Source organism: Felis catus, chromosome A2, assembly GCF_018350175.1.
Source record: "Felis catus isolate Fca126 chromosome A2, F.catus_Fca126_mat1.0, whole genome shotgun sequence".
NCBI classification, from domain to species: Eukaryota; Metazoa; Chordata; class Mammalia; order Carnivora; family Felidae; genus Felis; species Felis catus.
The window spans coordinates 1387619-1410078 of NC_058369.1; the positions used below are offsets into that span (position 1 = coordinate 1387619).

Below are 22460 nucleotides of genomic sequence, written 5' to 3' on the forward strand. Positions count from 1 at the left end.
TGAACCCTCTTCCTGTTCATGGATGAGCCTGTTCTGGATGTTTCACAAATGTGGACTCACACCCCGCGTGGCCTCTAGTTTCTGGTTCTCTCCCTTAGCGTTGTGTGATCAGGGTCCGTCCGCGGGGCGGCGGGTGTGGGCGCCTTGTTCCTGCTTGCGGTCGTCGGACGTGCGCGTGCACGGCGGGCACGCTCATCTGTGGACGTGCGCGTGCACAGCGGACCCGTCGTATGTTCTGGGTTCGTCTGTCGGGCAGCGGGTGTGGGCTCCTCGCTCCTGCTCGCGGCCGAGGGACGTTCCCCTACGTGGATGGACCAGGTCATGGGATCTTGGGGCACCAGGTGGCCAGCGGCTGCTGCTGGGATGGCAGAGCTCTAGACTCCCCTGCCTTGTGGGGGCTCCTTCCTCCGGACCCCCTGGTCACTGGGGTCCGCAGAGCACGGCGTGCGGGGCTGTATGGGACCGAGTTTGCGCAGGGGTAAGCTGTGATGGGCCCGGCCCGGCCCTCTGGCCTGCTTGCTCAGTAGGGTGGGCGTCCCTGATGCCGTGCTTGGCTCCTGGGACCGCCCGAGCTCTCCTCACGCCCTCCGGGTTTTTCACCCTTCTCTCCTCCAGCTGGACTCAGGCCTCGTGGCACCCCTGTGGCTCTTCTTCCCACGGAGACTCGAGGGGCTCAAATGTTAACTAGTCCACCGGAGCCGCTCTTCGCGATGGTTTGCCGAGGGCCACGCAGCAGGCCTGGCGCACTGCTGGGAGGGTGTCCGGTGGGACTCCCTTGCCCCCTGGAGCTGGGGCTGCCGGGGTGGTGGGCAGGGTGCTTTTGGACGTGGCCCTGGCCTCTGAGCACCCTCGTCCGTCGCAAGGCCTGTACAGGTCAGCGCTGGCGCCGGGAAGGGGGTGCGGTGGAGGCGGTGGCAGGGGGCCGCGCCCTCCCTCCCTGCGAGTCTCAGAGCAGAGGCCTTCCCTGAGAGCGCCTGGCCCAGCACCCTCCTCCCTGGAGGGAGGTTACCTGAGCAGCATCAGCTGCCCCCATTCTGGCCCCTTTTGCAGCGTGATGTTACTCCGGGGGCCACGTTAAGTTTAGTCCTTAAAACTAGCGAAGCTCCAAAGCCGTGACGAGCAGCCTTGACGTTTTGCGCGGCTCCTGGAGGTGCGTTGGCCGCTCTCGGCGGGTGCCGTGCTTCCCCGCGGGGTAGTGGCTTGTCCCCTCACTCGGCTCCAGATCTGGCACTCCCCACGCGGGTGCCCCCGTGTGGCCATAGTCACCGTGTGGGTCTTTCAGAACAGACGTTTCTCTCCCCGCGCCGCCTCCCGCCACGGACGTACGGCAGGCCCAGAGCCCCAGCGGTCTCCGTTGCTGCGTAGACGCCAGGGCTGTGAGCCGCGGGGCTGCCTTCCCTGCGCAGCTCTCTGTGTGGGCGTGTGGTGTCTGAAGACCCAGCCAGTTGAGGGCAGAGGAGAAGGACCGGCGTGACTAGGAGGAGGGCTTTCCAGCACAGGCTCCAGTTCACAGACCAGGGAGCCGCGCCGACATGCCCCCCACCCCCCCAGGTCCTGTCCTTCCTGACTGCAGGCCTTCCAGCAGGAGGGCTCCGTGCTTGGTTCAGTGCGGACGGCTGACCACGTTTGAACAGGGGTGCCCTCGCCGGCCTGATTGGCTGTCTTTGCCCAGGCCCGAGGCAGCCTGCCCTGGTCCCCTGCCCCACTCTGCACTTTGGCCTGACGATAAGCGTGAGCCAGAGACCCGCCCCTTGCTCCCCTCCCGGAGCCTCACCAGTAGCTGCCCCCCACCTCCGGGGGGTGGGCGACGGGGCTCCCAGGGTCTTCTGCTGCTCTGAGTCCTGACCCTCTCCTGGCTGATCTCCAGGGTTGGCTAATACTCTCCTACCCCAGCCGTGTTCCCGTTGTCTTTGCTCTCATCTGTAGGTGTGGACTCTTGTTTGAGTTCCTCTTATTCTGAGCTGGTAAAAGTGCTTTTGTGATTCTTGAATTGGTCATGGGAGGACAAACCACAAGTTAATTGCTTTTGCTCCTGTCCGGTGATCTTAAGCAGGAGCTCAGACTGAAGTGGTGCTCTTTGTTTTAAAGTGTCAAGGGGGCACCTGGGGGGCTCAGTCGGTTGAGCCTCCGACTTCGGCCGGGGTCATGAGCTCGCGGTTCGCGAGTTCAAGCCCCATGTCGGGCTCTGTGCCGACAGCTCGGAGCCTGGAGCCTGCTTCGGATTCTGTGTCTCCCTCTCTCTCTGCCCCTCCCCTGCTCACGCTCTGTCTTTCAAAGATGAATAAAAGTTAAAAATTTTTTTTTAAATAAATAAAAAATATTAAAAAAATAAAGTGGTCAAGAATGAGCATTCATTTTGTCACAGGACCTTCTCTGCTCAAGTGGATGGGCCTGTCAAAGGGAAGCTTCTGGATAAAATTTAAGGTGACTATTAAAATAGCAAATCGTCCACACTGAGTTTTAAGATGTTTAAACAGATTCAGACTGTGATATGTTCCTTAATGTGAGTGTTATGTTACATGTTTTTCTTATTTTTGTGTTGAGGAATATAGAATTTTAGCTGGGGAAAGGTACCGTGAAGTTCATGGAATCATTAACATGTGCAAAAGATTTCAAGTATGCTATATTTTTTTTAAAGGTTAAAAAAAACTTTTTAATGTTTACATTTATTTTTGAGAGAGAAAGAGAGAGAGAGAATGCGCGTGCGAGAGAGCATGAGCGGGGGAGGGGCAGAGACAGAGGGAGACACAGAATCCCAAGCAGGCTCCAGGCTCCGAGCTGCCGGCACAGAGCCCGACGCGGGGCTCGAACTCGCGAACCGTGAGATCATGAGCTGGGCCGAAGTCTTACACTTAAGCGACGGAGCCGCCCAAGTGCCCCCAAGATTTTCTCTCTGAGTGACCTCTGCACTCGCCGTGGGTCTGGGACTCACAGCCTCAGGATCAGGAGCCGCGTGCTTTTCCTGGGCCTGCCGGACGGAGCCCCAGGTGTGCCATGAGTGTCTTGGTGCTGCTCCTGCCAAGTCCAGAGGTGGCCGGTGGTGTCTCCCTCAGGCGGATGGGGGGGGGGGGGCTCCCGGGAAGGGCGGGCTGAGGGAAGGGCCCAGCTGCGCTGCAGCGGGAGCTTCTGGGTCCGACCTCCCTGTGCAACTTTGTCCGTTTTCCTTGGAAGAGATTTTGAACTTGAAAGCGCGTTGCACAAACAGAACAGGGTTCCTTTGCGCCTCACTCAGCTCCCATGACACCGGGATCAGAGCGGGGCCGGCGCTGAGGAGACCAGCGACTTCACCTCCCGTGTCCCTGTCTGCTCAGGCCCAGCTCAGGGTCCCCTTTGTGTTCAGTTGTCGTGTGTCCTCAGCTCGAACCTGCCGCTGCTCCTCACGTCCAAGGAAAGGCCGGCACCCGTCCCGACCTGCACGCCTTGTGTGCCCTGCAGAGAACGGCCCGTCCTTGCAGAGGGGCTCTCGTGTGGGGTCGGAAGTGGTTGTGTGTTCTCGGCGGGTGTCCCACCGGCACGTTGCTGCCACTTTCCCCCTCCCCCTGCGAGGGGCGCTTCGAGACTGTCGGGGACCCTGGTCCTCGAGTCGGCCCATGGGCTTTCTGGCCCGAGGGGGGCCTGGCCTGCAGCGCTGGTGTGGTGGGGCTTTCGTGCCCCCCCCCCCCCCCCCCGGGGCTTTCGCGCCCCGCCCTTCAGCTGCTCCTGCATCCGCTTTGGGTCCTGCCCGCGTCCTGCTTCTGCACTTGGAGCCTCCGTGTGGCTCCTGGGTGTGTATGCCGTCTCCGGGCCACGGTCCAGTCTGTCCGGTCTGTGAGCCAGTACCCTGTCACTTGTGTTCCAGAACCGGCCACCGGGAGCGCCCCCGGGCTTTGTCCTGGGCCCTTGGCATGCCTGTGCCCCTTTTTGGGACACGTCTTGGCTGCCTGCTGTGCCAGATGTTCGGGCTCACCTGCGTGTTCTCTGCGCTGGCCCTGGAATCAGCCCTCCCTCCGAGGAGCCCGGTTCTTTTCAGAGCCCTGTGGAGCAGGGGACCGGTGCTGAGGCGCGGTGCTGTAAACCCGGATCTTAAACCCATGCAGCCCTCTTCATTGCTACGGGGCCGGGGCTGTCTCCACACGGGTCCTCGGGGGTGGAGGGGACCGCCCTCCTGGCTGTGGCCGTCTTTCTGCGGGGCGTGGGCGGGTGGCTCGGGGTGCTCCGCACCTGGGTTCAGAGCTGGGCTGCCCCGCCCGCCCCAGGGTCCCCGGTCCCGCTGCAGAAGCTCATTCCGTCAGTAACTGCTGTCCGCGGCCACGTCCGGCTCTGTGTGCTGCTGCCGTTGGAACTCTGCGCTCCCGGCCGGCACTCTTGGTTGGACGTCCACGTTCCCACCTGTGTCCTTCTCCCTGCCTTCGGTCGGAGGCCTGCTCCTCCTGGGCCGCTCCTTGTCTCCTCTCTTCCCCCCGGGTCACCCTGTGAACACTGGCTGTTTACTGTGTGTGCCCTGGGGGTCTCTGTCTTAGTTTGCTTGGACTGTAGTAATAGAACCCTGCGGCGGGAGGGGGGTGTGGGGGGCCTCTCACGGCCAAGATGACGGCTGGCGGCGTTGGTGCCTGGGGAAGGCCCACTTCTGGCCGGCAGCCCCACTGTCTCGCCCTGTCGTCACATGACACAGAGCACTCCAGTCCCTTCGTCCTCTTAACAAGGGCACTAATCCCATGGGGGGTGGGGGCGGGGGCGGGTCCCATCCACTGTCCCATCCGCCGTCCCTCGTGACCTCACCTGACCCTCCCCACCTCCCAAAGTCCCTGTCTCCTGACCATTCTGCTGGGGTCGGGGCCCTAGCGTGGGGATTTGGGGACACAAACGTTCTGCTCCTTACCGTCTCTCTGTCTTTCCACCTGGCCCCTCCAGCGGCCCGGAGAGTGCTTCTGTGTTGGTGTCTTTGTTTGTGGTCGTCGTCTTTGTTTTTATTTTTTATTTTTTATAACATTTATTTACTTTTGAGAGAGAGGGAAAGAGAGAGAGCGTGCGCGCACGCATAGGGGAGGGCAGAGAGAGAAAGGGACAGAGGACTGAAACTGGGCTCTGTGCTGACAGCAGAAAGCCTGACGCGGGACGCGAACTCACCGACCGTGAGACCGCGACCTGAGCAGAAGTCAGGCGCTTAACCGACTGAGCCACCCAGGCGCCCCTAATTTGGCTTCTTATCCTTGGAAGTCTGCTGGCTGGAGACCCAGCTCACTAGGCCACGCCTGGCTCCCCTGCCTGCGATGGCCCTGGCTTGGCCCGGCGCTCTGTTCTTATGAGGCCTGTCACCCTCGTGCAGACCTCAGCTGTGGGCTGTCCTCTCCTCAGGTATGGTTGGCGGGGCTGGCTTCCACCGCCTTCCTGGAGTCTGCAGCGAGGGCACCTGTTGTTGCCACCCTGCTGTCCCCTTGCCGGGGGCGTGGGGACATGTGGGGCTGATGGTGGACCCGGCTGCTAGGATTCTCTGCTGCCGCTGCTGCGTGAATTCACGCGTTTCCACATGACAGCCTTCCCCTTCTCGGTGCTCGGGCCCCGCACGTGCCGCGTCGTGCTGGCCCGCCGTCCTCGCCACCGCTCACGGCCCCGGCCCCCAGGTGCGCAGGCGTATAGGCGGACGGATGAGGCCGAGCGCCCCAGCCGGGCCCCCCGGGCCCTGTGCTCTCTGCCCCGCTGGCCTCCTCCCGGACTGAGTTTTCGGGACGCCTGTTGATTTTGCCGTGTCCTTTCTCGCCCTCCGGCAGACATCTGCCGGCCAAGCTGGGCCGTGTCCCGTCACCCACCTTCATTCTTGTTCTCCACTCTGGGAACTCTGTCCACACGCCGCCTTCCTGTCCACGGCAATTCCCACGTCACGGCGTGCGTGAGTGTGGCCTTCTGTGTCCTTAGGGCTGTGGTTCACAGAGTGGGTCCCCCAGCCTGCAGCCTCGGCATCATCTGGGAACTTGTTAGAGACGCAGACCCCAGACCCCTGACTCTGAAACGTTGTGGGTGGGCCTCATCTGTACTTGACGAGCCCTCCGGGAGGTTCTGGTGCCTCCCAGGACCTCTCGGGGTCTGCCCTCCTACTGTGATCCCTGATGGGAGCGGCCGGTGCTCCTTGGGCGACATTCTTGTCGGAAATGGGGATCGGGAGAGTGGAGTTGGCGGGTGGGTTCGTCGCAGTAGTACGTCCGCAGAGCGTCCACCGCGAGCTCCCCGTGTCATTTTGCCCCCCTCTTGGTCTTCCCTTGCCTCCGCGCCCTGAGCACAGAGCCCCCGCCAGCCGTGCGGACGCGTGGAGTGAACGAGTCGAGGCGGTGAGGGGGGAGGGCATCAGACGCCCCTGTGCAGATCCCTTGCGGTGAAACTCGAGGGGTGCTTGTTCTTAGCTTTGTCCTCAGGGCGTAAGAGGAGGCTGGGCTGGGGCCGAGCACGGCAGCGGGGGATCCCCACACCCGCGCTCTGTCCGCGGTGTGTGCTGGGTGGTGCTGAGGACAGTAGGGTCAGGGCGTCTGAAGGAATGAAGCCGGGGCCTCGCATCAGCACCCGATTGGGGAGCTGGGTGATGGTGTCATCTCGGCGTGGTGACTGCTCTCCGTGTGGCGTGCACTCGAAGACACGAGCGCTTGTACTTAGCATGGACGTTTGCGTGCGCTCCCCAGAGCGGGGGACCCAGTGAAGCTGAGTGCCCGTTGCTAGCTTCCTAGGTAGCAGCGTTCGCCAAACAGGTGTTACGTGGAAAAACGTCTCTGGTTGCTTCATTTGGGCGCCCTGATGCGCTTAGTGATGAGAGAGCGGGTCAGTCCCTGCCGCAGCAAGCTGACGTTCCTGCCGTGGGCCAGCGCCGGGCTGGGGGTCCCTACAGGGAGACCGGGCCTGGGGCACAGACCTGGGATTCTGGGGCTCCTGGGACGGAGGAGGAGGATGGGGGAGGGCTGTCCCTGCGTAACAAGACAAGGGCCTCTCCTAAATCCAGGCTTCCTCGGGGCTGTTCTCAGTCCCCCCTTCCCGGTCAGCGTCTGGCGTCTTCCCTGAAGGCCCGAGGAGTAGGAGGAGGCCACGTCCAAGAAGTTGGATTTTCTGAATCGTTTATGGCGATCGGCGCTTCTTAAATGACACAGCTCACAGCCGCCAGTGGAGGCTGGCCAGTCCCTGAAAGGGTCATTCTGCGATCTTTGGAGGCATAGTTGTCAACTTTTTTCCTTCCTTTTTTCTGCTTAAAAAAAATTTTTTTTTTAATGTTTATTTGTTATTGAGACACAGAGAGAGACAGAGCACAAGCAGGGGAGGGGCAGAGAGAGAGGGAGACGCAGAATCCGAAGCAGCTCCGGGGTCTGAGCTGTCCGCACAGAGCCTGACGCGGGGCTCGAACCCACGATCCGTGAGATCACGACCTGAGCCCAAGTTGGACGCTCGACCGACTGGGCCCCCCAGGCGCTCCTTTTTTTTCTGCTGGATTTCCTCTTCTCACAAACAAGACGAGCCCACATTCCAGGCTCCTCCCCACGTGTGCAGGATTTGGTGTGAGACAAGTCAGCTGGCAGGCTGTGGCGGGTTCCTGTGAGGACAGGGGCCGGGGTGCGATGTGAGCCCGGCACCCGCATGTGCCGCCGCGCCGCGGCTGCTCGGGCTGCTCTGTGCCTGCATCCGCCTGGCGCCCAGGGGCTTCGCGAGGGTGTGCAGCTCGTTTCGTGACTTTGTGGCGAGGACTTGAATCAGGCCCTGGGGTGAGGGGCATTTCTAGGGTTTTTCTCCTAGGCAGTGTGCTCCCAGGCAGGTTTGTTAGCCTCAACGCCAAGTCTGTATCGGTTAGCTACGGCTGCATAACAGATCACCCCAGATTTAGCAGCTGGAAGCAACACAGTCTACTAGGTCATGATTTCTGTGGGTCAGGAGTCCGGGAGCAACTTAGCTGCGTGGCTCTAGCTCAGCGTCTCCCACGAGACACCGTGGTGTGGTCGGCACAGACCCACCAGGGCCGCCTCGTCTGAACGCTGGACCAGGTGGGAGGAGCTCTTCGTGCCGACGCCCTCCGTTGGCGGGAGGGCTCAGCTCCTCTCCACGTGGGCCTCTCTGTGGGGCTGCTTGTGACCTAGCAGCTAGCTGGCTTTCCTAGAGTGTGATCCGAGAGAGAATTGGTGGAAAGTTCTAGACTAACTGCCCTCGTAGACCTTGCGATACAGTATGGCGTTTTCTCCGCTTTTCAGGGTCAGTCCGTGCAGGAGTCCGGCGAGCTCTTGCCAAGACTGCGTGTCTGGGTTTCGTTTAAACGTTACCGAGCGGCAACAGGGCGGAATCGTCGTGTGAGAATCTTACGAACTCTGCGTTTTCCTACTGAGGTCGGGGGCGGGGGGTGCTTTTAATGGCGGGGAGCATTTCTTCTGTGGGTGTTTTTGCTGTTAACAGCTCTTTTGAGGTGTAATTCACATACCGTACGACTGACCCACGTAGAATGTCATATTCACAGACTCGTGCAACCATCGCTACTGTGAATTCCAGAACTTTCCATTACCCCAAAAGAAGCTCCATCCCCGTCAGCCATCACCCTCCCAACCCTTCCAGGCCCCGGCGCACAGGTGTTTGGACGCGTGCTGGTTGTTTTGGGCGTCCGTATACTTGGGGGTGGAGTCGCCGGGTCCCGTGGATGTTCTGTTTAAACATCACAGGAGCTGCCGGGCCGCTTTCCAGAGTGGCTGCTCCACGTGACATTCCCGCCAGCCAGGTGTGAAGGTTCCTACTCCTCCTCCCCAACACTCAGGCCTGTCGCTCCCATTCTAGCTGTCCTCGTGGTTTTGATTCGGGTCCCATCCTGGCTCAGCTGGCAGAGCATCTTTTCGTGGCCTCGTTAGCCTCGTTGTCTGGCCACTGTCTGGCCACTGGAGCATTTTCTCTGTAACCGTGTCAGTGTCAATATGTTTTCGTGGCTTCATCTGTCATTTTGTTTTGAGCTCTCCCGAGTTCTCTGTACACACAGGCACGCGTCGGGGGTACTGTGGGTTTGGTCCCGGGCCCCCAGAGTAAAGCGAGCGTGTCCATAAAACGACTCACGCAGATTGGTTTCCTGTGCGCATACCAGTCAGGTTTAGGCCACACCGTGGCCCACCGAGTGTGCAGCGGGATGACGTCCGAAGAAAAGGCAGCGCGCGTACCTTAAAGGACAAACGATTTGCAAAAACGCTCACCATCGCCTGAGCTTTCGGTGAGACTGACCGCTGATCTCTGCGGCAAATACCACAGTGATGAAGTTTGGAGGATTGCGAGAGTGGCCAAGACGTGCCACGGACTCCGCGTGAGCAAGTTGGAGAAAGGGTGCCGAGGGGCGCGCTCATCACGGGGTCCGCGCCGCCTTCGGTTTGTGAGAGCGCTGTGCCTGCACAGGGCGGCGAAGCGAGGTGTGCCCGTGAGAGATAAGGTCCTTCTCCAGATGGATGGTCTGCAAAGTTTTTCTCTCTTTCTGTGGTTTGTCTTTCCACTTCCTTGATGTCCTTAAGTGTCATCGTTTCATTTTGATGAAATGTACCCCACCTGTTTTTCCTCCCCCAGAGGTTTACGAGGTCATTGTAGGGGTGGGTGTGTCGCCGCCCGGCGGGGACTCTGATCGGCCCTCTCACGCATCACCGAAGCCTGTGCCCCCATCTGCAGGATGGACTGGTACTTGGGAGCAATGGCAGCCACGGGTGGAGAGGGCTCGGTGCCATCTGAGCTCATTGGATGTGTCACCTACTCCCCTGCATTGCCATTTACTCTCCCGAGCTCCGTGGACGCCTCCCGCTGCTGTGGCCATCAGACCTTACGCCTCTCTAGCGTCCGGATGGGGGCTGTGGACCTAGAGGGCCCAGGGCTGAGCGGACGGGCCGGTTCAGCGATGGGCCCGGGCGCTGCACGGTTGGGGCGAGCAGTCGGAGCAGCAGGAGTCGTGGCTTCCCCCTTGTTCGCGATGCTGTGTCACCAAACAACAGGGAAATGCCCGCGAGGAGTTTGTGGGGACCCCGAAGGTAGCGGGGTAGATTCCTACGTGCTCAGCTAAGAGGAGCTCTGTGTCCGTCGAGCCGGGAGGCGTGGAGTCGAGGCTGAGACGGCAGACGAGCTGCCGCGATTCCTTGTGTCACCGGCTCCTCATCCTGCACAGCCTCCTGGGGAATCGGGCCACTGGGCTGTGGCCCCCCACCCGCGGGGGCCCAGAGAGGGTGGCGCAGGCGGGCGTGGGGCTCCTGTGTCCGAGGCCTGGGCTTTCTGCCGGCTCCACGTGCCCTCCCCGGAACACGGGGCATGTGGCGCTGGGCCTCGGGCCGTCCGTTCCTGTGGCCCGCGGGGCGGCTCTCCTTGCTGCCAGTTCCCGTGGTTCCCGTGAGACCGGTGTGACCTCACGCGCCCAGCAGACCTGCCCCCCAGTTGTCTTCTGACACTTACCGCGAGGTGTCCGGGCCACTGGTTCCCGTTAGCGGTCCCCACCCCGAGTTTCCGACTCAGCGGGTGGCACTCATGCTGCTGGTCAGGCTCCCCTCAGTGGGGACCCCTGGCCTGCGTGGGGTCTCCCGTGCCGGACGGCCCGTGACCCATCTCGCACCCCGCTATACGCAGGCAATTAATATTTGTCATTTGATCCTTCGTCTGTCGGAGGATAGCATTGAGAACGCTGCGAGCTTGGTTCTTTTACCTTAAAGAAAAAGTAAGGCTTAGCGCAAAAGGCAACACGGTGTGTGATTCCATTCACGTGAAATGTCCAGAAACAGGCACATCCTGAGAGACCGAAAGTGGGTCACTGGTTGCCGGGGGGATGGGCCGTGGCAGATAGTGGGGACGGGGTAGCTGTTTGGGGTGAGAAGAGTTCTGCAATAGCGCTTTGGTCGCACAATTCTGAAAGTACCACAGCCACTGGGCTGTGTGCGTGGAGCCGGCGAGCCCCCTTCTGGGAGAATGCTGTCCCCAGAGAGCCGTGGCTACGAAACTGAGGTTAGGGCCCAAGGTCCTTGGGGTTGTTTTGACCATCACTGAGTGCGGGACGGGACCGGAGGCTCTGCACTAGGACCCGCCCCCCGCCCACCCCCCTCTCCCCCCTCACCCCCAGGGTCTGTTGTAAAGCCTGGCCTGAGAGGTGCGGTCACTGCCGCAGAGCAGCTGTTCGCGGCTCTGAACCTGACCTCTCGGCACCGCGCACGCCTTCTCTGTGCCGCTGCAGGTGCGGTGCTCGTATCAGAGAAGCAGGGGGCCAGAGAAAGGCCACTCGCCGCATCTGGTCCTGCTTTTTTCAAGGTCTGGGGTCAGGGCTGTCCGGACCCCGGTGAGAGGCCTGGAGCGAGCCCTTGGCCTCCTCTGTGAGGAAGGAGCAACAGTGAGCCCCCCGCCGCCCCGCCCCGTGTGACAGGCATTGTGGGAACCTGGCGTGATCAACTGTGGGGTTGGGAGGTGTCTGCCTTCTGGCGGGAGGACCGCCACATGAGCTTTCCCCGTGGTTGTGGTACTTGTGTTTCCCCATTTTACAGATGGGGAAACAGAGGCCTGGAGATGTTCAGTAGCTCAAAACCAGGCCCGCGGCTTCCAGGCTGTAGGAGCACACGGGGGCTGTGGGTGAAGAGTCAGCAGAGGTGGGGGTGCGAAGTGGGGAGAGAAGGGTCGGGGCATCGACGTCACCCCGGGTCCCTCCTCCCTGCCCGCCTGGGAGGGAGTGCCACGGGTCCAGCTGGGGCCAGGGGCGGGAACTGGCCAGTAGGCCCTGCCTGGTCCCCACACCCTGTACCACCGGAGGGTGTAAAACCTGTCCCTTTGTCTTTCAGGACAAACACCACGATGCTGCTCACGAAATCATCGAGACCATCCGGTGAGTGTGCCACCTGCTGGGGTGGGTGAGGTCTCAGGGTGGGCCCCCCCTCCCCCCCGCGCCCCCCCCCCCCCGTGCAGGCCACCCCACCTGTGCTCTCTGCGCATATGGTCTGGTCTGCGGGTTGACCCCACTTTGCCCTGCGTGGCTCCTCCTGGGAGCACCTCCGGAAGACTTGAGAGGCAGTGACCACTTGGTCAGAGGAGTCCGGGTTGTCCACGTGTGGCCCGGAACAGGTCTCAGTGCTTCTCTGAGACTTGGTGCCTTCCTGTGGAAGGGGAGGGAAATGCTGAGCCGGCAGGGCCCTCGGGGGCTCTCCCCTCCTCCCCTCAGCCCCTCGTTTCCCTCTCCTCCCTCTTGGATTGGGTGCTGACTCAGCTTTCCTGCGGCTGCTCTTCCCCTCGGTACCTGGGACGGCCTTTTGCTGGCCTGTCCTGCGTGCGAGTGGAGAAGAGCCCCCGGGCCCTCCTGGGCCAGTAGGTTGGCGACCTAGACAGGACCCGGGGGAGGCTGCCAGCCGTTCTGTTTCTCGTGGGCCTTTTCTCCCGTGTTGGCCTGGGGTCTGGAAGGACGTCCCGAATGCTGTCGTGGCTGGACCGCTTCTTGTCTACGTGTTCCACGGTCAGAAACCCCGTTCTTCTCTGAGCTCCTGCGGCAGGGCCGTTACTGTTTGTGCGTGGCTTTGACCTCTCTCGCTGTGTTGTCCCTCAAAGTCCTTAAGCATACAGCCACCCCCCAGGCCACAGCCGTGAAGTCTGCATGAACCTGCCAAGGCTGCTGGCAGGACGGGGCTGGTGAGAAAGCCAGGACGTGAGGTCCGGCTGTGACGGGAGTGCTTTCCCTGCCGCCTGGTGGGGCCACCAAACCCCCGGCGCTCCGGCTGCCTGAGCCCGTTTGGTTTGCTCCTGAGGCCAAGCCGAGCCTCCTTGCAAGAGCGTTTGCAGTTTTAAGTGAAATAATCTGTGTAGATCTTGTAGGGTGGGCCTGAAACCAGTCAATAGCGTTAACTGGTTGGCTTGGTTTGATTTATGTTATTAAAAAAATTTTTTTTAATGTTCATTTATTTTTGAGACAGAGAGAGACAGAGCATGAGCAGGGGAGGGTCAGAGAGAGAGGGAGACACAGAATCGGAAGCAGGCTCCAGGCTCTGAGCTGTCGGCACAGAGCCCGACATGGGGCTCGAACTCATAGACTGTGAGACATGACCTGAGCCGAAGTCGGACGCTCAACCGACTGCGCCCCCCAGGCGCCCCTGATTTATGTTATTTTTTAAAAAGTCTGCTGGTTAGGAAGTGGGAGTGTGGTGGTTAACACAGCGGCTCTGAGTCAGGTGGGCTGGAAGCCGTTTCTCGTGTGTAGGGCTGGTCACTTGTCCCTGGTGCCGGGGCTCAGCATCGGCTCTGCGGCCTTGGAGCCAGCCCTCTGTCCTCAGTCCCCTGTGGCCTCGTCCCCTCCCGAGGCCGTTCTGCGGGAGCCTCACATCGGGCTCCCAAAACGGCTTCACCTTCTTCCTTGCTGTCCCTGCAGACCCGTTCTGTCCGTTGGCCAGATGGTCAGTTACTTCAGTGATCTTTCTCTTATTTTCCTTTGCGCGGTGGGGAATTTCCAGCAGATACGGAGGTAGACAGAGGGTATACTGAACCCAGGTTCCCGTCACCCAGCCTGACAGCGACCAGCTCATCGCCACCTAAGTGTCGTCTGTACCTGCACACACTTCTAGTCCTTCCCGTAGTTGTATGTTTTAAAAGTGCAGTTGCGGGGCCCCTGGGGGGCTCAGTTGGTCGAGGTTCCCGCTTCCGCTGAGGTCACGATCTCGTGGTTCTTGAGTTCGAGCTCCATGTCGGGCTCACCTCTGTGAGCACGGAGCCCACTTCTGACCCTCTGTTCCCCTGTATCTCTGCCCCTCCCCCACTCGTATTCGCTCAAAAATAAACGTTTAAAGGAAGATTATGAGAATTATGAAAATTTGGAATATAGTGGGCGTACAGGAGCCACACACAGGTAAGGTACACGTTCTGACGGGCGTGGACATGTCCACGCATGTGCAAGGCAGCCTCGGGAGCGGGCATGTCCATCGCCTGTGCGGGCTCCCTCGTGTCCTCTGACCTGCGTCCCCCCACCGCTGTCCCCAGGCAGCCCTGAGCTGCGTTCTGCCTCTGCAGGTTACTTTGCGTGTTCTAGAATTTTACGTACGTGGACTCGGTCAGTAGTGCTGTGGTTTTCTCCCGGCTCCTTTCAGCACACGATTTTCGGGTGGTCGTGTTTCCTCTTTGTTTCTGAGGAGTTTCCCTCGGAGGATAGACTGCAGTTTGTTGACGACTGTTCGGGTCCTGTTGGACTCTGGCGATTATGAACAAAGCCATTGTGAACATCCACATGGGGGTCTCGTGTGGACATGTCTTTGGTTCTTTTGGGCAAATACCCGGGAGTGGGGTTACTGGGTCTTATGACAACTTTCTCGAAGAGGAACTGCCAAGGTGTTTTCCGAAGGGATCCGCCTGCTTTGCACCACACCACCAGTTCAGGAACCTCTGTGTAGCCCCCCCGTGCACCAGGATGTGGTGTTGCTGTGGGTTGGTCTTGCGGTTTCTGATTTGAGCTGTGTAGTGGTATTTTATTGTGTGTGTGTGTTTCAGTATTTGTTTGTTTGTTTGTTTGTTTAGAGAGAGCTCAAGCAGGGGAGGGGCAGAGACAGAGAGGGACAGAGAGAATCCCAAGCAGGCTCCACACTGTCAGCACAGAGCCTGACGCAGGGCTTGAACCCACGTACCGTGAGATCATGACCTGAGCTGAAACCAAGAGTTGGATGCTTAACCAACTGAGCCACTCAGGTGCCCCTCATTGTGGTTTCAATTTGCATTTTCCTAATCACTAATAATGTTCATCGTATTTTGCCTGTTTTTAAGAACTGATTTTTTTTCTCACTATTGAATTTTGAGTATTCTTTTTAAAAAACATATATTTTTTTAACATTTATTCACCTTGAGATAGAGACAGTGTGAGGGGCGGGGGGCAGAGAGAGAGGGAGACAGAGAATCCGAAGTAGGCTCCAGGCTCTGAGCAGTCAGCACAGAGCCCGACGCGGGGCTCGAACTCAGGACTGCGAGATCATGACCTGAGCTTAAGTTGGACACTTAACCGACTGAGCCACCCAGGCTCCCCAATAGCTTAATTTTCAATAAAAGTTCGACTTGTTCACATTTTTCTTTCATAAGTTGTGTTTTTTGCCTCTTAAGAAATATTTGCCTAAATATTGCCTAAATATTTGCTCTTGAGCTCACAAGGGCTTTCTTGTATGTTTTCTAGAAGTTTTACAGTTTAGGTTTTCCTTTTAAATCTTTTCATCCATCTTGAGGAAATTTTTACATGTGGTGCAGTGTATGAGTTGAAAGTTTATTGTTTTGCATGTGGATGTCCACTGGTTCCAGCACCATTGTTAATGACACTGTCCTTTCTCTATGAAATACCCTTGTCGCCTTTGCAAAAGTCAGTTGACAGTGTAGGAGTTGGTTTATTTATAGACTCGGTTCTGTTTCACTGACTCCCATGTGTGTCCTTTGGCCAAAGAAGACCTTGGTTACCTAGCTGTATAGTAAGTGTTGGAAGTGGGTGGAATAATTTCTCTTTGTCTTCTTTTAAAACATTGTTTTGGTTATTCTACCTCCTTTGCATTTCCACGTACATTTTATCTTAAAGTTTATTTTCATTTATTTGAGAGAGTAAGTGGGAGATGGGTTATAGAGAGAGGGAGAGACAGAATCCCAAGCAGAATCAGCACGGAGCCCGACCTGGGGCTCGAACTCACGAACCGTGAGATCATGACCTGAGCCAAAGTCAAGAGTTGGACACGTAACCGACTGAGCCACCCAGGTGCCCCACATTTCCATATAAATTTTAGAATCAGCTTGTTGGTTTTTGCATAGTTTTGTTAGGAATTGCGTTGAACCGATAGGTCGTTTGGAAAGATTTGCTGTTGCATTTTCCAGTATTGGGTCTTTCAATCCATGAACATGGTATATCTTTCTACTTACTTAGGTCTTTCCGTGTTTCTCTAACAGTCCTCTGTTATTTTAGTGTGGGGTCGTGGACACCTTTTGTTAGATTTGTTCTCAGGCAGTTAAGCTTTGGGCACCACTGTAAATGGGATTCTGTGTTAAATTTTATTTTCCACTTACCTGCTGCTCATAAGAAAGAACACAATTGATTTTCATACATTAACCGTGATCTTTTGCTAAATTTATTGATTCTGGTACTTGATTGGTAGATTTATTAAGAGTTGCTGTCAGAAGTAATCAGGTCATCTCTGAGCAGGGACAGTTTTACTTCTTCCTTTCAGTCTTCACGGTTTTATTTCTTTTCCTTGGTCTTGTTGAGGTGACTAGGCCCTTCAGCCTTTCCTCACGGAGATGACGTAAGCTGTAGGTTTTTCACAGATGCCCTGTATGAATTTGAGGAAATTCCTTACTATTCCTGATGTTGTTTTTACTAGGTGCGCCCACAGCATTGTAGTTATGTTGAAAGAAACAGTCTGTCACTTTTAGGAGGAATGCTGACGTATTTGTGAGGGACACACTGGTAACATTTGTGGCCTGCTTCTGAATAATGTGGAACGGGTGTGGAAAACGGTTGTGACAAAAAGCGTCCATTCCTGGCAAGAGCCTCAGTGCCGCGAGAGGCACACGGCCTCTAATTCTGCCTTACTGTGGAGTGACGTTAGGCTTGACCACCCGGTTGAGGTGGCGTCCACCAGGCTTCTCTGGGGTGTAGTTACCGTTTCCCCCTTTTTAATACATACCTCGGGTGAGGTCCTGGGGAACTATGCAGAGATCGCGGTTCCACTTGGACTTCCGCACCACAGGTGGACCTCACCTGCCGCCACTGCTTACCGCTGTGTTCTAGGCCTCATCCTCTCCTCGGCTGCTGATCAGAACTCCGTTTTCATGTTTCATCCCATGAGCCGTGATGCACTCCTGCTGTTACAACCTTGTTTCACATTGTTCCTGTGCTGGCCACGGAGGGCTGTCCGGTTCGTCCCGTGTCCCTTTGGCATGCCCCCTGCCTTCCTGAGCACATCCTTGTTTTCTAGAACCACAGATGCTCTGGAGTTACCTGAAATCTCCCATGTTCCAAACCTTCGAATCAGCAACATCTCTGAGGAGCTCTGGTTTTTTTCTCTTTTTTTTTTTAAATTATTTTTTTAATGTTTATTCATTTTTGAGAGACAGAGCATGAGCAGGGAAGGGGCAGAGAGGACACAGAATCCGAAGCAGGCTCCAGGCTCTGAGCCATCAGCACAGAGCCCAGTGAGGGGCTTGAACTCACGAACCGCGAGATCATGACCTGAGCCGAAGTCAGACGCTCAACCAGCTGAGCCCCCCAGGCGCCCCCGGTTTCTTTTATGAGAGAATAGTTTGTGCTGCTTTTTTTCTTTTTAATGTTTTTTAAAAAAAATTTTTTTAATGTTTATTTTTTGAGAGAGAGATAGAGTGTGAGCAGGGGAGGGGCAGAGAGAGAGGGAGACACAGAATCCGAAGCAGGCTCCAGGCTCTGAGCTGTCGGCACGGAGCCCGACGCGGGGCTCGAACCCACAGACTGTGAGATCATGACCTGAGCCAGTTGGACGCTTAACCGACTGAGCCACCCAGGTGCCTCTTCTTATGTTTATTTTTGAGAGAGAGAGAGAGACAGAGAGACAGACAGAGCTCGAGCAGGGGAGGGGCAGAGAGAGGGAGACACAGAATTTGAAGAAGGCTCCAGCCAGGCTCTGAGCTGTCGGGAGGCCGATGCCAGGCCTGAAACCCCAAACCATGAGATCATGACCAGAGCCAGAGTTGGATGCCTAACTGACTGAGCCACCCAGACGCCCCAGTGCTGTGTTTTGAGATTGAGTTGTTTGCGTTGTCCTTGCTGAGTTGTGAGAATTCTTGACATATTCTGGCTGTGAATGCCTCGTGAGATACTTCATTACACATAGCGTAGCTGCTTGTGGTTTTAATGGCATCTTGACTAGTGGAAGTTTTCAGTGTATCAAATTTTTTTTTAGGCTTATTTATTTATTTTGAGAGAGAGAGAAAGGGAGAGAGTGCACGCAAGCAGGGTAGGAGCAGGGAGAGAGAGGGAGGGAGAGAGAATCCCAAGCAGGCTCCATGCTGTTAGCACAGAGCCTGACGCGGGGCTTGAACCCGTGATCCGTGAGATCATGACCTGAGCTGACGTCAAGAGTTGGACGCTTAACTGACTGAGCCCCCTAGGCGCCCTGTGTGTCAATTTTACAACCAGGTCGTCTGCTTCTCCAGAAGTTGCTGGGCTTGCACTGGGCACTACTCTGGAGTTGGCGGTTCAGTTTTGGGGGAAGGGCCACTTTAACAATGTGAAGTCTTCTGTGAGCAGAGTTCCCCTTTTTTCGTCTTTATGTTTGCTCAGCAGTGTCTTACAGTTTTCAGTGTAGAGGTCTTACAAATCTTTCATTAAAGTTATTCCGGGGGGGGGGTGGGGTGCGTCTGGGTGGCTCAGTCGGTTAAGCGGCTGACTCTTGATTTCAGCTCAGGTCATGATCTCAGGGTTGTGAGTTCGAGCCCCACATCGGGCTCTGTGCTGGCAGGTTGGAGCCTCCGTGGGATTCTCTGTCTCCCTGTCTCTCTACCCCTCCTGAGCACACACTCTCCCTCTCTGCCCCTCCCCTGCTCATGAGTTCACTCTCTTTCTCTCTCAAAATAAATAAGTAAACATTAAAAAACAATTATCCCTAGGTATTTAGCTTTTACTGCTATTTTAAATGGCATTAAAAAAATTCATTTCAAAATTCTTTGTTGCTGACGTATGCAAATAGACTTCATTTTTGCCCATTGACCCCATGTGTTCTGACCTTGCCCAATCCACCTGAGTTCTAGAAGTTCCTATGTAAATTCCTTAGGTTAGTCTGTGTGTTAAATTGTGTGCCTGTGAATAGGGATGTTTTGTTGTTGCGTTTCTAGTCTTTGTGCTGTTTTTTTTCCTGCCCTGTGGTGCTGGCCGGAGCCTGTACTGAGAACTGGAGGGAAGTGTCTTTCACCTGTCCCTGCCCTTCTGGGGTCCTCAGTGTCGCAGCGCTCGTCTGGCGGCCGCTGCAGGGTGCACACCTTCCTGTACCCTCGGGTCTCCTGACATCAACCATGTGTGCTGCCGAACGGACTGCGCCACGGAGAGGTTGCTCCCTGGGTCTGAGAGAGCACGGGGTAGTTGATGCTTGGAGGCGGGTGTGCCCCGCTGGCCCCGGGGACCGTGAGCCTGAGGGGGTCTTGTGGGGAGGGACAGAGCGGGGAGAGAGAGGGAGAGAGAGAATGGATCCCTCCCAAGCGGGCTCCGTGCTGACCGTGGAGCCCGATTCGGGGCTGGAGCCCACGACCCTGGGATGGTGACCTGAGCTGAGATCAGGAGTCAGGTGCTCAGCTGACTGACACGGCTTGCTAACTTGCCGGCTAATATTTGTAGAGGATTTTTGTGTCTGCGTTCATTGGCCCGTCGATTTCCTTTTCCTACCCGGAGTTTGCTTTACGAGGCTTTGTCTTCCTCTGGTTTGGGCACCGGGGTAAGGCCAGTCTCGTTGGTGTCACTCGTTCTTACACGTGTCAGGTCTTGGTTATTTGTGTGTTTCAAGGAATTTGTTCATTCCATCTAAGTTTGAAATCATCACGTCCGTGTTTTATAAGGTCTACAGCAGTGACTTCTCCCTTGGCTTTCTGCCCGCGTTGCATCATGATTCAACAAGGGTCATATCTTAGGGTTCGTTGGTGTATTTTTGTGCCCCTTTTAATCTGTAGGCTCCCCCTGTTTGTTGAAGAAACCCCCTTGTCTTGCGATCAGTTAACTCGTGAGATAATAGTTGCCTTTAGGGGCCTCTGGGTGGCTCGGTCTGACTCTGGATGTCCGCTCAGATCGTGATCTCATGGTTCATGAGGTCGAGCCCTGCTCTGTCGGCGTGGGGCCTGCTTGGGATTCTCTCTGTCCCTCTCTCTCTCTCTCTGTTCCTGCCCCTACCCCGCTCATTCTCTCTCAAAATAAACAAACAAACTTAAGAGAAAAATAGTTGCCTTTAACCCTCAGTCCACCCGCTGCTTTTCAGGCTCTGACCTGAGCAGGCACGCTTCCAGGCTCCGTTGCGAGCGACCCCAGCTACCCCCCCCCCCCCCCCCGTAGGCGACACCGACTGAAGCCACAGAAGCGTGTGTGTCACAACTTCGTCCTAAACTTTACGCGATTTGTTCTGAAGTGATGCCTCCCTTTCCTCTTGTGCGTTTTGAGTCCGGTAATGAGGATTTGTTGTTGTTTTTGTCCTCAGTATTCGGGAGCAAACCGTGTTTAAGACCGTTGAGAGTGAAAATAGACGATCATAACAGTCTTCACCGCTGTCTCTACACTTGTGTTTCAGGTGGGTCTGCGAAGAGATCCCGGACCTCAAGCTCGCTATGGAGAACTACGTTTTAATCGACTACGACACCAAAAGGTGAGCCGAGCTCTGCCGAGTGGTCTCTGGTCTGAGACTCCCTGTCAGGGTTGGCTGGCGCCTCCGTGAGGTTTTGTTGGGGGAAACGTGGATCAGACACCGGAGGGCGCGATTGGGAGGGGCGCGTTGCGGGCGCTGCCCCTGACGTGTGCGGGGCCAGCCCCGGCTGGCGGGCGCTGCCTTCTCTGCGGCCACCGCCAGCGGCACCTCGGCACGGGCCTCCCCTGTCTCGGCTCCAGGCAGGGTCTCTGGGGTTCACCCTCCGGCAGCTTCTGGCAGTTTCCCCGCGGGCACATCCGGATGGGGAGAGTCCTGTGGGTGGGGAAGGGCGGGGCAGGCTCTGGAATGCCTGCCTGGAGTTGTTTGTTTCTCTTCTTCCCCACTCCTGCCGGTTTAGCTCTGGGCAGGCTTGAAAGCCGCCTGCAGTCTGTCCGGAGGACTGGGTCACCTGCGGGCATGATAGCTGGGCCCAGAGGAGCCCCGAAGCCCCTCGCGGGGCCCGGCACCCCACTGTCGTTGACCTGGCCTCGCTCTTCCAGCCTGAGCCAGCCCTGGCCCCGTACCCCGTTCCCTGATCAGCTCAGCACTTGAGAAGCAAGGAAGGGGCTGTGCTCACACTCCGTCGTCCCGAGCGCTCAGGCCCTGGGCTCTGGTGGCCTATGCCTCTGGCAGCAGGGGCCCGGCCGAGGACTGGGGTACGCCCCTCCCGATCCCAGGGTGAGGGTGCGGACGGGCGCTGACCCTTGGACAGTAGGCATTTGGCCAGCGAAGCACACCGTCAGAAAAGGGTTGATTGCTCTGTGCCCGGCCAGTGTTTTTAAGGATGGTTTTCCTTCAAGGTGGTTTTCCCTTCCGTGTCCAGGTGGCTTAGGAGAGATTGCAAGTGGACACTGGGGGGCCGGTCTGGGGCGCGGCCGAGGATGAGGAGCAGGTGGTCGGTGAAGACGCAGGGAGGCCTGGGGCAGGAAGCTCGGGGTGCACACAGTGCGGCCATCGCTTCCCGTGCCCTGGGTGTGGAGGCTCCTCTCCCAGGCTCCTGGTGTCCTGCTCAGGGTGGGAAGCCTGCTTGCTCTGTGTGCATTTGTGGGTGTTGTAGGAAGAACCGGTGACTCCCCCTCCAGTTTGGGGCAGACACTTGGAGCACGTCCCCTCCGCACCGCTGACACCAAGCGGGTCTCGTCCTCTGTGGGGCGTCCCGGGTCCTGTCACAGGCTGAGCAGCGTCCCTGGCCCCACCCTGTCGATGCCGGAAGCGCCCCGGAGCATCCGCAGATGTCACGCAGTGTCCCCTGGAGGCAGAGTCAGCCCTGGGTGGGGGGTGGGGGCGGCTCCTGGGTTAGAGGATTTCACTGAAAGTCATACTTGAAGTAAAAATGGTGGGCTTTGGGAGAGTCTGGTCTCACCGACAGACTTCCAGCCCGGTTGTCTTTAGGTATCTAACACGTGCTACCTATGTCTTGGAAAGTGCTGGAAGCTTTCTGCAGAGGCCGGTGTTGGGCGGTGCCCAGGAGAGTCAGGGGGCCCTTGCTGCCGCCGGGTGGTCCCCAAACCCATCAAGTTAGGGCCGAGGCAGGGGCTGTTTCCGGCCAGGGAAGGAAGACCATGTGGGGCTGGTGCACAGCCCTGCGGGGCAGTGGGTCCTGCTGGCAGGTCAGGTGGGACTGCTGTCCAGCCCCGGGGGCAGCGACAGCCGGCCCGGGTCCTGCCCACAGCGCGACGTGAAGTCTGTGCAGGGCTCCTCACCTCCTCACCTAGCACCTCCTGGGCGCGCCGTTGACCTTGGGTTTGACCCGGGAGCCTCGGCCTCCGCAAGCCACCCCAAGCACGCGGCACGTGGCCCAAGACTGTCTCAGCCCCAGACCATTGGCTCGGCCTTGTCGCCCACGCGCGGTTCTCCCGGGGGCCCGAGTCCTCCGCCCGCCCACCGGGGGGCGGGCTGGCTCTGCCTGGCCGTGGGCTGTCCCTCCCGAGAGGCCGGCTGGGCCCCCACGGCTCGTTCCGAGCTCCTCCGTGACCGGAGCCTTTCCCTTGCCTTCCAGCTTCGAGAGCATGCAGAGGCTCTGTGATAAGTACAACCGCGCCATCGACAGCATCCACCAGCTGGTAGGTGGCCTCTGCCCTCCGCCCACGCTCGGCTGCTTGCCCGGGGCCTGTGCTGGGCGCCCGACCCGGCTGC

At 57.8% G+C, this 22460-nt stretch overlaps 1 protein-coding gene across 1 annotated transcript in view; it reads left to right on the top strand.

Moving 5' to 3' along the window:
- The window catches only part of DOT1L (DOT1 like histone lysine methyltransferase), a 63646-nt gene that overhangs the window by 5294 nt on the left and 35892 nt on the right, over positions 1-22460 (top strand). The window contains 3 exon segments of the mRNA XM_023243349.2: positions 11760-11803; positions 20211-20285; positions 22324-22387. Coding sequence (XP_023099117.2) covers positions 11760-11803; positions 20211-20285; positions 22324-22387 — 183 coding nt within the window.